Source organism: Branchiostoma floridae, chromosome 14, assembly GCF_000003815.2.
Source record: "Branchiostoma floridae strain S238N-H82 chromosome 14, Bfl_VNyyK, whole genome shotgun sequence".
NCBI lineage: Eukaryota > Metazoa > Chordata > Leptocardii > Amphioxiformes > Branchiostomatidae > Branchiostoma > Branchiostoma floridae.
The window spans coordinates 7,378,750-7,394,802 of NC_049992.1; the positions used below are offsets into that span (position 1 = coordinate 7,378,750).

General features: G+C 42.2%; 2 protein-coding genes across 2 annotated transcripts in view; both read right to left on the reverse strand.

Moving 5' to 3' along the window:
* The window catches only part of LOC118430064 (eukaryotic translation initiation factor 4 gamma 3-like), a 27,476-nt gene extending 13,116 nt beyond the window's left edge, over positions 1-14,360 (reverse strand). Inside the window, exons 1-11 of the mRNA XM_035840772.1 lie at positions 14,356-14,360; positions 13,833-14,067; positions 13,036-13,179; positions 11,029-11,253; positions 10,327-10,431; positions 9,469-9,607; positions 7,789-7,888; positions 7,163-7,350; positions 6,882-6,940; positions 6,374-6,502; positions 5,860-5,941 (exon numbers count right to left, since the gene is read on the reverse strand). Of these exons, the coding sequence (XP_035696665.1) occupies positions 5,860-5,941; positions 6,374-6,502; positions 6,882-6,940; positions 7,163-7,350; positions 7,789-7,888; positions 9,469-9,607; positions 10,327-10,431; positions 11,029-11,253; positions 13,036-13,179; positions 13,833-14,067; positions 14,356-14,360 (1,411 nt within the window). The remainder of the gene's footprint in view (positions 1-5,859; positions 5,942-6,373; positions 6,503-6,881; positions 6,941-7,162; positions 7,351-7,788; positions 7,889-9,468; positions 9,608-10,326; positions 10,432-11,028; positions 11,254-13,035; positions 13,180-13,832; positions 14,068-14,355) is intronic.
* Positions 4,511-5,424, reverse strand: LOC118430549 (eukaryotic translation initiation factor 4 gamma 1-like). The gene is made up of 2 exons (XM_035841484.1): positions 5,207-5,424; positions 4,511-4,724 (listed from the first exon to the last, which is right to left on the reverse strand). Exons 1-2 carry the CDS (start codon positions 5,229-5,231, stop codon positions 4,525-4,527), a joined length of 225 nt encoding a protein of 74 aa, XP_035697377.1. The 5' UTR covers positions 5,232-5,424; the 3' UTR covers positions 4,511-4,524.
* Positions 14,361-16,053: the final 1,693 nt, after the last annotated feature.

The window sequence follows — 16,053 nt, forward strand, 5'->3', positions numbered from 1 at the left end:
CCTCGGGCCGGGGCATTAACCCTTTATTCACACACAATGTGTCATACAGAATTCACCAATTGAATCATCATTCTAGATGCCATTTCGCAACCAGACCATGCTCTTTCGAACCAACATTTTTCAAGTACAAGTTTCTGAAGGGCTGTTCTCAGACTGTATGAGGACCATTTTCAGGACCTTTCAGGAAAATTCTAGGAAGGGACCTGCAAGTTTTACTACACTATTTCAGCAAGCTTTCTTACAAGTGAGTGAAATGTCTTGTGATCTGGTCCTGAGTTTAAATGAGCTGTTATTGTCTAAGGAAGCACACAGTGACAGGCATGGACATTAGATCAGCAAAGTAAGAAAGAGAAGTACTAGTAACAAAGAACACAGCCATGCTACAAATAATGCACAATTATTGCTGTACATGCAGTCTTAGGTTCTCCATTGAAAAGGGGAAAGACTTGAAATAGATAGAACAAGAGTCTGAAAACTCAAACCTGCATGAAATATTTTGTTTTGTGATGGTGCGTATGGTGTGTTGTGGGGTTGATATGGATTGACGTTTGGCAACATTATTCCATCATTGTTCTTATATATCTACCTTTGGTAAATGGTGAGATCCAAAACTTGTAACACCTTTCTAGTGACCTCACGATTTCCTTTTTATTTCCTATTGTTACACCTGCACCTAGCACATATCCCTAATGTGTATATATTGGTTCATTCCATACAGAGGTGACAGGGATGGTCACATTTTCTCTTTCTACTAGTTGTGGATCTGTGCAGCCATCGTATCCCTAATGTGTATATAGTGATTCACCCCGCACACAGATCCAAAGATCCATACCAAAATCAATACCTGCTTTTTTTCAAGCAGGTAAAAACAAATAACATAGTCACGAGTGCAAGCACCTGGTAAGCTTTGCGTCTTGATTTCTGGACTCACCTTGGTGAACTTGGGGTCGAAACCAGCGGGGCCCATGTTCCAAGTCCAACCATCTCTGTCCTGGGCACTAGCAGCCTGGTGGGCGTTCCTACCTCTTCCCTGTCCTCCTGAAACATGGTGGTACAGTTCAAGTTAGGTCTAGTCTATCAAATAGCTTATCAGAACGACTTAACGACTTTTAAAAATAAAATGAAAAGCTTAAAGACTCAAGCAAACAAACAACAAGACAGGCAAACAAACAAACAGACACGTCTCACCTCTGTCCTGTCTCCGTTTGTCACGCCCCCCACCGCCCTGCAGACCGCCGGGTTGCAGCCACTCGTCCATCCCGGACCTGTCCAGCTGAGATATAGCCGCGGGAGCAGGGGCTGGAGCACGCGTTGAGGCTGTAGAATTTAAGATTACCTGTGCGTAATTACCATATGGCAAATGTACAATACGTACAAACGAATGCCATATCTAATTTATACCGTGGGATTACAGAGCTATAGTGACACTTTCTAGGAAGTTATTACCAACAGAGATGAGTTTCCTGGTATAGCTTAATGATGTTCAGTGATGTAACTTAGCTTACCCTCAACTTTGCCTAAATGGAAGCCAGACAGGGTGTATGGAGTTGGCGTGAAGACTGCAGAAGTGGTGTGCCATTTGGCAGCTTCGACGTCGAACTCCTCTTTGGCTGCCTGGGAGGACAGCTCGATGAGTTGCTTTCTGCTTATGAAGACAGCCATCGTCTCCTCCTGGTTGACGCGTTGCTCCAACGCCTCAATGCTACTCGCTAATTGGGCCAACTGCGTTTCTAGTCTTTCCTTGCGATCCAGAATCATGTTGTTGCTGGATGCAAAGAAGTTGCGCAGCTCGTCCTTCAGAGCATTGGCACGTTTGATTGCTTCTAAAGCAAAAGCTGCCGTGATCGTTTGGGCAGTTTCGTCAACCGCCTTGACTTGGGTACTTTCCTCTGCGGCCAAACTTTTCTTTGAGTTTTCTAGTTCTGTTATCTTGCCTCTGATTTGCTCCATCAATCTTTTTCCCTGTTCTGTCGCCTCCCTGGCCTTTGCAGTTTGTTCCTGCAATGTCCGTCCGAGACGAGTTACTCCATGAGTGTTGTGGCCCTCAAACATACACTCTTCGCAGATGACCGAATCACAGGGAGGACAGTAGTACCTTAGTTCCTCTCCACGGTGGTTAGGGCACTGGGATTCGTCTGATACCGCTACAGGGTTCTCCGCTCCATGTGGGCCTCTGTCCTGGCTTCTAGACGAGATTTTTACGTCTTCCCGAAGGTTTGCCAACGGGATGTTGTCGGTCAACGCCTCAACGCCTGCCCGACCGGCTTTTTTGAGATTGGTGTTCTTCTGACAGACCGGGCACTTAAGGGACTTGGATCCTTTCACGAGGGACACCAAACATTCCATACAAAACGTGTGGCCGCAGGATAATACTTTGGGGCGCGTGTAGACCCGAAGACAAATGATACATTCGAAGTTCTCTAGTTGTAGGCTACCTTCTGGGGAATCCCCTCCCGTCGCCATTTTGAAGGTTTCGGTCGAGAAAAAGAAGCACGTACGGCTTTGACATTACCTGTGTTAACGGTTGAAGTAGTTGGCATCCAACTTCAACTATAACGTTGCGTCCTATAGGATCTCGGTATCTTCACAGTTTCGTGAGAGGCGAGGGAAAAAGCGATCGTCAACAGTGGTGACAAATTTCAAACACGTAAAGGTACGGCAAAGGCAGGGAGCGGACGGAAGGAGCCAAGTTCTAAAGGTGACCCTTTACTCACCTTTTACAGGTGTGTCACGTGCACCTCAGCAGATATTTGCATTACAAAAGACTGTTCCAATTGGACTTCACGGGAGGGGGTGTTTTGTGGAAGCAAATGACGACGGAAAAAAAAACACCTGCGTCACCGTGACATCATCGCCATCGCTCGTATTAAGAGATTCGAACGGGACAGGGATAAACGTAAACACATTGCTAAAGTGATCAACAGAGGTCATAGAAAAGCCTTTTTTTTTCAAAACAACAAGTAGTCGCCTATTTTAGAAATGTTGAACAAGTATTAAACTGACTCTATGAACATGGCAAAAGTACCAACCAGTATAAGTCAACAGTTTGCAGCTAGTAAATGCAAAATATTTGTCTTTTCCTTAAGTGTTGTTCAAAACAACTGCTTCCAGGGAGAATAAAACTGATGACGAACTAAAGTTTGTTATTCTTATTCATAAAATTGCTCATTAGAAATTGACTTGTCTTTTGTCATTAACTAACCTCCAGGCATGAACTTTAGTTATTAGATCTTTTAACAGCTATCTACTGTATTCTAAAATGTGTCAATATCTAACTAACTGAAATGAATAAAACATGACTGAAATCTTCCATGTGCTTGTTGCTTTTTAATAAAGAAATACACAATACAGGTCCTTGTTTCATACATTGCATACTATGAGAAGTTTCAGTTTGATGATGATCTCCAATAAAAGTGTAATGATCTTAATGTTGCAATCTTTTACCAAAACACACATGTCCATAGTAACTGATGTGTACTTTAATTCATGAGGGCAAAAAAGGAGAAGAATTCAAGACGTCACCTTCACATACAGTCAAACCTGCCCAAGACGACCACCCGGGGGACCGGAAAAAAGCGGTCGATTTGGACAGGTGGTCGCTGAGAAGAGTATCGACTCAAAACATGCCCGATGCAAAGTATAAATTGTTTCCGTTGTGCTTAATGGCAAATAGCAAGCACACTGCATGCACGCAAAGAAGCGAGGTCTTTAATGTCAAATACAACACACACACTGTAAACTGTAAATTTAACCCCCAAATCCGACGCAAACTGGCCGATTTCGGCACAAAATCGCGCTAGTTATCATAAAAAATCGATGAAAACCTCGATTTTGAAAATGATGCGGTCGTTATGGGTCCTAATTTGGGCCGGTCGCGGTCGCGTTGGCCAGGTGGTCGTTGAGAAAAGGTCGCTTAATGCTTACGTCAATGGGAAAATAAATCGGGACCGAGAAAAAGCGGTCGAAATGGCCAGGTGGTCGCTGAGAAGAGGTGGTCGCTCGGGCAGGTTTGACTGTAGTCCCAATTGGCACGGTGACAAAACTAACGTATATTTCTAGATTTCCCAAAATGAAATCATACACCTACACCTACTAGCTAAATAATTAATGTATTACATGTAATTGCAGCATCAGTAATACCGAGGTAATGCTAGTTCACCTTCATTCCTGGGGTAACATGTATACGTCGTTTCTAAAAATAGGTTATTTAGTAATATCAAGTTGACGGATAGGGGATTCAAATTCCAATATTTCTATAATCACCTCCTAGATATACCAAAATACACTGCTTTTAAAAACAACAGATATAGGTTACCCATGGATAAAGGTGAACTAGCATTATACACACTAAGACACCCTGGTCTAAGGGTACCCAGGGGACTTATTAGAGTTGACAGTAGAATTTATCATGTGAGTCACTCATGTGGTGAATGGTTTAAGTTTCAAACCCGAAACAAATGAAGTGGACAAAACTGAGAATCAAAAACTAAATCATCATGCCTATTCATGGCCGTAGACTTCTTTTCATCCCTTTTCCTTTTTTTCTTCCGAACTTGACTCTTCGTCAGCCTCCCTGAGCCATACCAGAAATGCTAAGACAGATTTGACAGCTATGCCCTTCCCAGCCTGCTCTGCTGGATCCAAGTTCGACTCCCAAGCAAAGAAGGCTTCCTCTGAGATTATGTCTTCATCAAACAAGTTGTCAAAAAACATCCTCAGCAGATCTGGGGAAGAAAAACAACAAGGGTTTACTTCTTTAAGATGAATAAAGATATCATTATAATAAAGAAGAAGGTAGGCTAGGTCTCAATGCATTTGAAACTCTTTGTGCCATGTGCCATGAATTTTATATAAGCTATCAGTGTCATTCCAGCTACAAAAAGCCTTCCAAAAGACGGTTGCAGCCACAACTGAAAATGCCAAACTTAGGATTGAATCGAGGGTCTCCTAGTTGCCAACTCATTGGAACCAGGAGCTCAACTGTGAGGCTGCTACTCATTGAGCTTAATCATTGGAGGGTACAAAAGGGCTGACTTACTTGGCGGCTGGTCCAGTTACACCATGAGTGCCTGTAGTACTAAAGGGCTGACTTACTTGGCGGCTGGTCCAGTTACACCATGAGTGCCTGTAGTACTAAAGGGTTGACTTACTTGGTGGCTGGTCAAGTTGCACCATGAGTGCCTGTAGTACTAAAGGGCTGACTTACTTGGTGGCTGGTCCAGTTGCACCATGAGTGCCTGTAGTACTAAAGGGCTGACTTACTTGGTGGCTGGTCCAGTTGCACCATGAGTGCCTGTAGTACTAAAGGGCTGACTTACTTGGTGGCTGGTCCAGTTGCACCATGAGTGCCTGTAGTACTAAAGGGCTGACTTACTTGGTGGCTGGTCCAGTTGCACCATAAGTGCCTGTAGTACTAAAGGGTTGACTTACTTGGCGGCTGGTCCAGTTGCACCATGAGTGCCTGTAGTGCGAAGAGCGCCTGCAGCTCTCTGGTGCTCTCGTTGTCCAGGTACTTCTGCAACAGAACCACTCTCTTCTGGATACTTTGCGTGTCGCATTTCAGTCTGGAACCTTCACCTGGGTACACAAACCAAAGTCAAATGAGGGAAATGCTGCTCATTTGCTGAAAAACATCGAAAAATTTAAACCTTCTGCAACAAGTCCCACTCTACAATTAGTTTAGGGAATTTTTTAACATATCAATTGTTGTTTGTATATTTGTCTGAAGACTGGCACATATTGCGACACATTTGCAATTCACAGGGGTCTGTGCTAATGATGTGCGGAAGAGAGTAGTGTGATCTAACAGCATGCTAACTATCTATATGTACACAATGTGATGTTTGTCAGTTTCCTCACCTCTGATTGCACTTTTACAAACAGCTGTCATCAAGGTACGGATGAACGCTGGCTCTTTTCTTCTGGCCTCATCAATATTGTCCTGTCAAAAACACACATCAAAAACATGAAAATTCAAAATTCTTCTTAATACTTTAAGAACTCTACATCCCTGTTTCATTTTTCAACCCACCCAAATACCATGATTGGACTTCTCTTTGCAGAGATTCAAATCTAGGTCCTTTGGAATCAAATTTTTATTGGTTTAGGTTAAAGACTATGACTCTTAGCTACCAGATCATTCCATGAATTCTTGTGTGTTTTGTCATACTTTTACATTGCATCTATGTGCACCATATTCCAGTCATAAAACCAAGCAAGGGTAATACAAAATCTAATTTTGGTCCCTCACTAGTCATCTGGCAATCTGGTGGCAAGGGAAGGAAACTGAGAGAAGTTTATAAACCTTTCCTGAACCAACAACACAGAAGTAACAACCATCAGAATATATTGTATTTGGCAGGACTGTTGTTACCTCGATCCAGCCGATGATATGTTCGTTTTGCACATCTTCCTTCACCAGGATGTCCAGGAAAGCTGCTATCTGCAGCATGGGAAGCCGCCTGCTCTCAGGTTTACATCTGTACTCAGCAGCAGCTTCTGCCTATATGTACATCACAAATGTGGGCAAAAGTTCATCATAAGTTGAGACACATTAGTTGGCCCAGAAAATCTTAGCACACATTGAAAACGAAGTACCAAAAGCTCTAGATTTGAAGCACTGCTGAATCTAAACAGATTGCAGTATATGGCAATGATACAGCAGTATTTCCTTGGTAAACATATACAGGTGTCACATTTTTAGAAGAGGCTCCTAGCCTTGGTACCAATGCCATCCTAGTTAGCATATGATTGCTCCTATTGTCACTCATACCAACTGTGTACTTCAGGAGCTATCAAAAGGATGGTAGCCCCCCCCCCAATACTATCATCTAAAATGGCCACTATGGCTAGAGTTACTATGGGATGTCATTGAGACTTACTTTGTCTTCCATGGGTTTGGCAGTAGACGAAGCAGTGTCATCAGGCGGTTCACGTTGATCTGAAATATACGACAATTTTCATGACAATCGTAGTCATGGAGCCTCAAGGTTTTTACTTATCTGTCCTTCTAAATTCACATTAAAACTGCCGGTAGACTCCAAATTATGTGACCATTATGATAATCATTCAATCATATACATGTACATGTAAATATCCTTTTCACAACTACCAAAACAAACTTTTACTTCATCCTTCCAACAGACAAACTACAAAGTCCCACCTGTTGTGTGCTGGCTATGTGGTGTGGCTGGGTCGGACATGGGTGTGGCTGGGTCGGACATGGGTGTGGTTGGGTCAGACGTGGGTGTATCCAGCAAGTCCCACACTGCATCCCACGACTCCGACCCACTCTGCTGCCAGCCTGATGCCTGGTCCTGTAGACTGTTACTAGTTATGCCTGCGTCCACACTGTGGGTGGAGAGTTCACAATAGGTCGATGAAGGTTAAACATTCAGATAATAAGATACGCAAAAAAGTTACTCAAGCAACTGGATATGAGTTTGGAAACAGTCAGATGTATCCAAACAACAGGATCTAATTGACTCCCTTGCATCAACCTTATCTTGACTTTTCTTAATTTTGTTTCGATTATCTAAAATTGTGTTCATCTCCTATTGTTCAGCATTATATACTCTGTATGTTCAGACCTTTGTTCAACTTTCCTAACCACTTAGATTTCATAATGAAGATAAACTTTTTTAGCCAATTTGTTTTCATTTGCATATGCTCACATCAATTCAGGGGTTGTCATCCCAATAATCAAATCAACATGGTCTTATTTTGCAAACAAACAAAAACAACAACAATAAAATAGCAAAACCTAAGAGAGGGCGGCCTAGAACGTACCTCCTATCTGCAGGCAGGTGCACGTTCATGGAGAGCTCTCTCAGCTGTTGGAACAACCGCACGCCCCTCCCCCTCCTGGCACCGCGCCGCCAGCCCCTGCCTGGGGGGAGAGCAGGGAAAAGTAGTGACACTCAGAGTCTCAGAACAGTTAGGGCCGCCTTAGTGAAAAAGAATGAATGAATGAATGAATGATGAATGATTGAATGAGTAAATGAACAAAATCAGGGCTCGAAATACACTTTTCAGTCAACTTGCACCAGTGCAAGTTAAGCCAAAGGTAACTAGCACCAAAAGAAACTTACTTGCACTACCCAAAATAGTGAACTGTTAACCCTTTATTCTTCTTCTGAAAATTTGCAAATATATGGGGATACATAAAGACCACATGTTTGGATATTTGTTTTCCAAAGCGTATTTTATTTTGGATTTCAAATTGTACAACAAATGTGAATTTAGGCTTAATTTAAGACAATTCAATGTCTACAACTTGATAAGATCAATAGATTTCTTCTGGACTCTTCGAGTGACTTCCATCACTATTCTTAACCATCGCTAGAACAACTCAATACAAACACATATAACTGGAAAATCCAGTTGATCATATCAAAGTCACTAAATTGTATGCAAAATGTATTTACTCATATGCAAATCAAGGTAAGACAACACCATAGGAATTATTAGCATTATAGAGATGGAATTGTCCTCAAATTTTGTTTACCTGGATGTCTAACCAAGTTTAGAAATAACAAATTTAGGCTATTTTTTTATTCAGTGTTGTTTTCTTTTACCTTTCAATGGCAGACAATATTCTTGGTGTGTGTAAGCTTTTTCTAAAGTCAGGTATTAGTGGATAAAAGTAACTTGCACTGGTGCAAGTTTGGTCCAAACTTACTTGCACCACACCAATTTTACATGCACAAACTTGCATATGCATGTGGTATTTCGAGCCCTGAAAATTGAACAAGTTTTGACCCTCAGAGTCTCAGGACAGTTAGTTAAAAAGAATGAATGAATGAATGAATGAATGAATGAATGAATGAATGAATGAATGAATGAATGAATGAATGGATGGATGAATAAATGAATGAATGGATGAATGGATGGATAGATGAACGAACAAATGAACGAACGAATGAACGAATGACCAAAGTTGAACAAGTTCTCAGGGACAATAAGGGTAATCTCCAAGCAGATCCTACAGTAGCATAAGATACATTTTGTAGTATCAAAAGCTGGCAAAGGAGTGAAGCCGGCCTAGGGGGTGTATGGCTACTCCTAGGTGTGTATGCCTACTCCTAGGTGTGTATGGCTACTCCTAGGTGTGTATGGCTACTCCTAGGTGTGTATGGCTACTCCTAGGTGTGTATGGCTACCCCTAGGGGGTGTATGGCTACTCCTAGGTGTGTTTGGCTACTCCTAGGTGTGTATGGCTACTCCTAGGTGTGTATGGCTACTCCTAGGTGTGTATGGCTACTCCTAGGTGTGTATGGCTACTCCTAGGTGTGTATGGCTACTCCTAGACTGGCTGCACTCCTGAACCCCTGGATGGATTTGTCATGCAGGGAGAGTTTGCCGGTTTACTCTCTGCCGGCCCTGGCTAAAAGTCTGGTTCCCAGGGTATGTATACATGCATACAGGTGTTATTTTGAGCCCTGTAGAACACATGTTACGAATAAGAACCTCTCTCCCACTGTCTCCTACGTTGTCTAGGCTGCTGTCCCAGTCTCTGCTGCAGCTGTTGTGCCTCCCGCTCCGCCTCTCGGTGGATCTGCTCCAGAGTCTTGGGAGCATTCCTGGGTCTCCTGGGCTCCCAGTCGTTCTGGGGCGGGAAAATCAGTCTTGGGTAAATCTTAGAATTAGTGTTTCTTCTATTAGTTAACATATCTTAGGAGTATTCCTGGGTCTCCTGGGCTCCCAGTCGTTCTGGGTCGGGAAAATGAGTCTTTGGAATCTTACATCTTAGAATGAATGCGCCAAAAAGCAGTTACTCAAGCAACTGGATATGATTTTGGAAATGGAAAAAATTTCAGACAGCCAACCGGTGTATTTTGTCAGTGACACTGTAGAAATATTGTTGGAGATAGTTTTTATATCCTAGCTTGAGTAACTGCTATTTGGCGTATGTTATTACCTGGATGTCTAACCTTCATTGACATATCTTAGAATGAATTTTTTTATCAGTTAGCATATCTTCCTTGCATGTATGGCTGTGAAATATTGAACTGGGCTAGAACGTCATGATATCTATGTCAAACATTGGCCGCGATAACATTTGATGCGGTTGTTCTGGAGAACAGGTAATAAAAAGGCGTATCACACAGTCTTCCTTTGAATAAATCTAAAGTACACGTGTACATGTCACGTGCGACCCAGTCAAGAATTCTAAATGTGGGTATGACATAAATGAAATACAACACGGTGTATTCCGCATGACCCTCTTTCCCCGGTAGACTCACCCATTTTTTATTCCCACACTAACACCATCGCAAACATAATACTCCACATGCACACCTATACACACTCTATAACTACACTCACCACTCTTAGTTCCATGAGGTCCCTCAGAAGGAAGCACATGCGAGTAGAGGCCCTCTTCTGGTTTATAATCTGCTGCATTGTTTCAAAATACTGATCCATTTTTGCCTGTAAAAATGAAAAAAGACATCATTACAATGGTAAAGAAGGTAACAGCAAATGGACACAAATGATAGTATCATTAAAACTGTACAAGATGGCCACTTGGGACCAATCTGGTTAATGTGGACAGTCACTAAAGATAGGATTCTTAATGCTTATGCCAACAGGAAAAATCCTCCAAGGAACCACCAAAAAGCACTGACATTAACCAGGAGTCCTTATTATGTAAATTATGTCATTTGGACAAGTTTGACTGCATTTTAATTAAACATTTAATCAGTTTCAAAAGAGAAAACAAAAATCAACCAAATTTAAAGATCTTCCAAAAGATTTAGGTTCCAAAAGGGTTAGCTAATTATACCATATGTCACGGTGGCCAGGAGTGAGTCAAGTAGAATCAGGACAGAGGCATGATGTTTGCGGATATGATAGACTTTATTCGGAGCCAGGTAGACACGTCTTGCCCTGTCGCAGTCTCTCGGTCAAATCCCCCTACCCTCTTACGTGTCCCTTCCCAAACCCCCCTGTACATCTGCTCTCCATTACTCGGGTGACACTCCCCACTCCACGGGTGTTATCACGCTGTGACCTCGTGACACATACCTTCGACTGTTCTAGGTCCAGTTCCTTGCCCATGGTAGTCAGTAGAAGACACAGACACTCAAGACTCTCCTCAGAGCATGTCTTGAGGAGCCTCTGCACACAGCTGTGCATGAGGTTTGCAGACAGCAGCTTCAGCTTGAAGAGCTCTCCGATGAGACTGACGGCAGCCAGGGCGCGTCGTTTGGCCATCAGGACTTCCAGCTGTAGCTTTGGCTTCTCCTCTTCCTGATGAAAAAATAAACCTTAGGTTACGTTGATGAAGGTTAGACATCCAGGTAATAAGATACGCAATAGAGTTAATTCCAGTTGTGGCGGCCATGTTGGATTTCCGGGGTCATCCGGGGTCATGGCACCAGAACGAGACTGCAGGTGGTACCAGCTGGGCATTCTACTATATAGGCTGTATTGCAGACATAAGTATGTCATCTTTGGGAGTGCATTTCACCCCTCTAAGGTTAACAACTGCACAATATATGCCTGTTATCTATAGAAAATATTGTTTGGGACATTTGAACTTGATTTTGGTGATATTTTTTATTAATTTTTCACATTTTTTTTATGGGTGACCTGAGAACAATTAATGTCAGTGTTTATATCCTCCATGTGCGCTGTGTATCGGTAACTGTTATTAAACCCTACAAAAACATGAAAATATCGGACTGACAGATCTGTTCATAAAACTATGTACATGTATTACTAAGTTCTATCACCAATTTACCTCTTCTACTGACGATAAAATTTACGTTTTTCTCAACATTGGCATTGAAAAATCCCTAACAGAAAAAAATCTGCTACATTTCATCCCACAATTTTATGGACCCAACACGTGGACTTTTTGTGTAGGGTTATGTTGTGTAAACTAGAATAAAACAATGAAAACATGAATTGGGAAGAAAGTAAAGGAGCACACCCGGCATGACATTCCCATAGAGCGTAGTTTGCAGAACGGATCTTGGCATCAATAAATCATCAGAACAACTGCCAAATGTCTTCTAAATTTCTACCCGCAAAGATGTCATCCCCATATTTTGTGTATTTGTAGGGTTTAACCCCAATAGTAAACCTACTATATCACAGTTACCAATACAAAGCACTAATGGATGATATAAACACTGACACTAATTGTTCTCAGGTCACCCATAAAAAAATGTGAAAAATTGATAAAAAAAATCACCAAAATCAAATTCAAATGTGCCTAACAATATTTTCTATAGATAACAGGCATATATTGTGCAGTTGTTAACCTTAGAGGGGTGAAATGCACTCCCAAAGATGACACACTTATGTCTGCAATACAGCCTATATAGTAGAATGCCCAGATGGTACCACCTGCAGTCTCGTTCTGGTGCCATGACCCCGGATGACCCCGGAAATCCAACATGGCCGCCACAACTGGAATTAACTCTATTGAACCCAAGACCTCTTGGTTCTGGGCCAAACACCCTTATCATTTAACTACACTCAAGGTAGGACAAGTTTTCTAAAATTGACTTGTCCTATCGGGCAAGTACTTAAAAAATTTACTTGCCCGAACCAACTTTTCACTTGCCCGAAATCTAAATGACATTTTGCTATGTATATTCATGGTCTTCAAAAATAAGTTCAATGGAATTTTTGTTATTGGCTCTATTTTCTGTGTTAATCAATGCTTCATGCCATGACTGTGAAAAGTAGCAAGTACATCAAAATCTCACTCAATGGAGAAAAGCTAACTTGTCCGATCGGGCAAGTGGGAAGGACATGCACTTGCCCGATTGGCATTTTCACTTGTCCGGGACTATAAGGCTAGTGGACTTGTTTATCCCTGACACTATGCCACATAAAGAAGTGTTATCTTTCCCCAGGACAACTTTTGCATCTGTGACTTCCTGCACCATACAAGAAATAGATGAGCTTTCCAAAGTGCTAAACTAGTGCCCACTACTGTTACAGTTAAAACTTTTACTTTCCTGATAATGTCAGCCTAATGACTAAACCAAAACAACAAAAATGTCTGACTAAATGTACCGGCACCACCTCCATGAGTTGCACCAGTCTGCTGATGTTCTGTCCTGGGCTGCTGATCCTGTCGAACTCCCCCTGACACCTGCCCAGCAGGACCCTACGGAAGTTGATCATCTCCCGCGGGCGGTCCTTACTGGGTGCCTTCAGCTGAAACACAGGAAAGAAACTAATATTTCATAGCTGTGAAAATAATGATCATGTTTATAAAACCTGCTCTGGCGCAAGTTCAAGAGCATTAAAAGTGATGAATAGGACAAGGCTAATTTGTATGATGTGCAAGATTGGGAGAGTTTCAAACTTATAATATCAACCAAGAAACAAGAAACAAAAAACTGCAGCTTGAAAGGCAGCTGCAAGGGAGCTTATCAGGGCTCAAAATATCACCTGCATATGCAGGTTAGTGCAGGTAAAATTGGAGCTGTGCAGGTATTTCTAATGTCTACCTGCACCTAACCTGCACTGGTCCATGTAGTGGGTTTTATACTGTAAATGTCCTATGATGTGGGTGCATGTGGATTGTTATTAGCTGCATTGAATATTACTACCTATAAAGTATAAAAGAAAAAAATAGCAATGGTTCCTGAACAATTTTAGTATGATCCATACTTCCTAAATTCAGGTCAAATTTGTCTGGTGCAGGTAATTTTCAATGCTACCAGCACCAGTGCAGGTACTATGCAGAACAAAGTATTTCGAGCCCTGCTTATCTATGCCAACAAAAAAATCAACATCATGACTATACTGTCTACAGAAAGAAATGAATACAATGATTTTGAAACAGTGTCCTTCTCCCTACTCACATGAATGAGGCACCTGCAGAGGTTAGCGTACACCTCTGCGTAGTTGGGGCCGGTGGGAGAGAAGGACGTGATCATGTTGTCCACTACCAGGTGGGTCAGTCCTCTCAGTCCATCCTCCGTCACGATGTCCAGATCCAGGACCTGCTGACACAGAGTCTGGAACTTCTGAGGAGTCAGCTTGTTCAGGATACTCTGGACTTTCCGCAACACTTCCTGTGGAAATGTTGGGGAGAAACTTTAACCAACGGCATGGTCACTTACATCATGTGATCATCATACGATTTTCGTGTGATAGGACAAAATTAACCACCGAGAAGGATCTAAGACAGTTTTTTTGTGTGTAGCAAGCCAGCTGAACTTAGCCTGATTATCATCCAGTGTAGTTACCACGGTGGTTAGCAAGCGAAAGTACTGAGCAAGCGGTCACTACGGAGGATGATACTCAGGCTAAGCTGAACTTTGTAGGACACACGCATGGCTGTCCAGAAAAGGCCATAAGTTAGCGATGGCACAATGATCACACGACATATGTGACTGCACCCCTTTTGAGAAGACTGTATCAATTCAACCCTCAGTCAGCTAGAAGGTAGCTACTTTGGACCAAATTTGTATTTGTTATGACATTAAGCAGTATGGAGATATACACCCTCTTGGTTCTTGAATTCTCTGTTTAAGAGCAATAAAAAGATGATGAGACTATTAAATGTGTCACTGAGTACTTTTAGGACATGTCAGTATCTTATTCAAGAAAAGTTGAGCCCAATCTACCGTGGCCGATATGAACAATGTGCAACACACTTACTTTTCTGCTCAAGACACTTACTTTTCTGCTCAAGACACTTATTTTTCTGCTCAAGACACTTACTTTTCTGCTCAAGACACTTACTTTTCTGCTCAACACACTTACTTTTCTGCTCAACACACTTACTTTTTTCTGCTGGAGACACTTACTCTTCTGCGCTGCACTTACTCTTCTGCGCTGCACTTACTTACTTTTCTGCGCGAGCCACTTACTCTTCTGCGCTGCACTTACTTACTTTACCTGTGGTGCGCACCCCTCCCTTTATCAATGGATGGTCCCTGAATCAGGCCAAAGGTCAAAAAGACCGCAAAAAATGTAGGAGGATTGACCGCATGTCAATCCTAAATTATCCTCCTTCGGATGACCTATGAAATGACCTCTACCTTGGCGCGTTTTTTGGATTCAACTTAATTTTTTTGTGTCTTTAGTATAGCATTTTGACAATGCAGATCGATAACGACAAGTCTCGATTTGATCATCACAACAACGCGTTTTGTTGCCATCACAACGTATTGTCAGAAAACAAATTCTGCAGCACGTGTCTCTGTCGTGCAGCTTTAAACTTTTATTTACCAGGGTTTACCTAAACCAGGCAGAGGCTCTTAACTCCTCTGTAGATAGGAGTAAGAAGGCAGGTAGGCCTTGGTAGCTCCTCTGTCCAGAATTCGGCGCCTGTTTAGTAATAAATAGCCAAGTTGCCGCACGTAATGTTTTGGTGGAAGCACTGAATTTTACTACCCGGATCCGGACTAACTTTGGACGAAGTGGACAGATCAAGACAATGTTAGTAAATATTAGCAAATCAGATGTGTGGAAGTGGGATAAGTTGTGTGTTGTCAAGAAAAATGACAGATCCTACCCGTGCCACTTCCCCCCCCTCCTGGGCTAATTATGCATGTTTGGGGTGAAACTCAGTGTGTTTACTTTGCAACAGAAACTTTTATTTTAATACTTTGAGACTTTGAGACAAACCGGTCTGCCTAAATACCACAAACGACCACAAACGACTCGGAAATACCACAAACGACCACAAACGACTCTAAAATGCAGTGTATATGGGTCAAAGACCTTGTGTGGCGCTCTGGAGACATTGTTTACACATTTATGAATTTAAAAAACGCAGCAAGTCCTGCGTATTCACCAGTTATTTCAAGTTAGTCCGCCGGTTTCAAGATCGAAGCGATTCTCGGCCGCCATGTTGGATCGCCCGTGCTAGGAGCTCTAGTCTGCATGGGGAAGTTCTCGATACCTTCCACGGCTCCATAGACGACAGGACGATAAAACTATGGACGCTGTTGGTTCATAGATTATAGCATGGCACTATTCTATCATTGTCAACTTATAAAACTTGTATACTTAGTGTTTTTCAGCCTCAATGCAAGCACGCATTCATTGACAGCGCAGAATCGCTTCGATCTG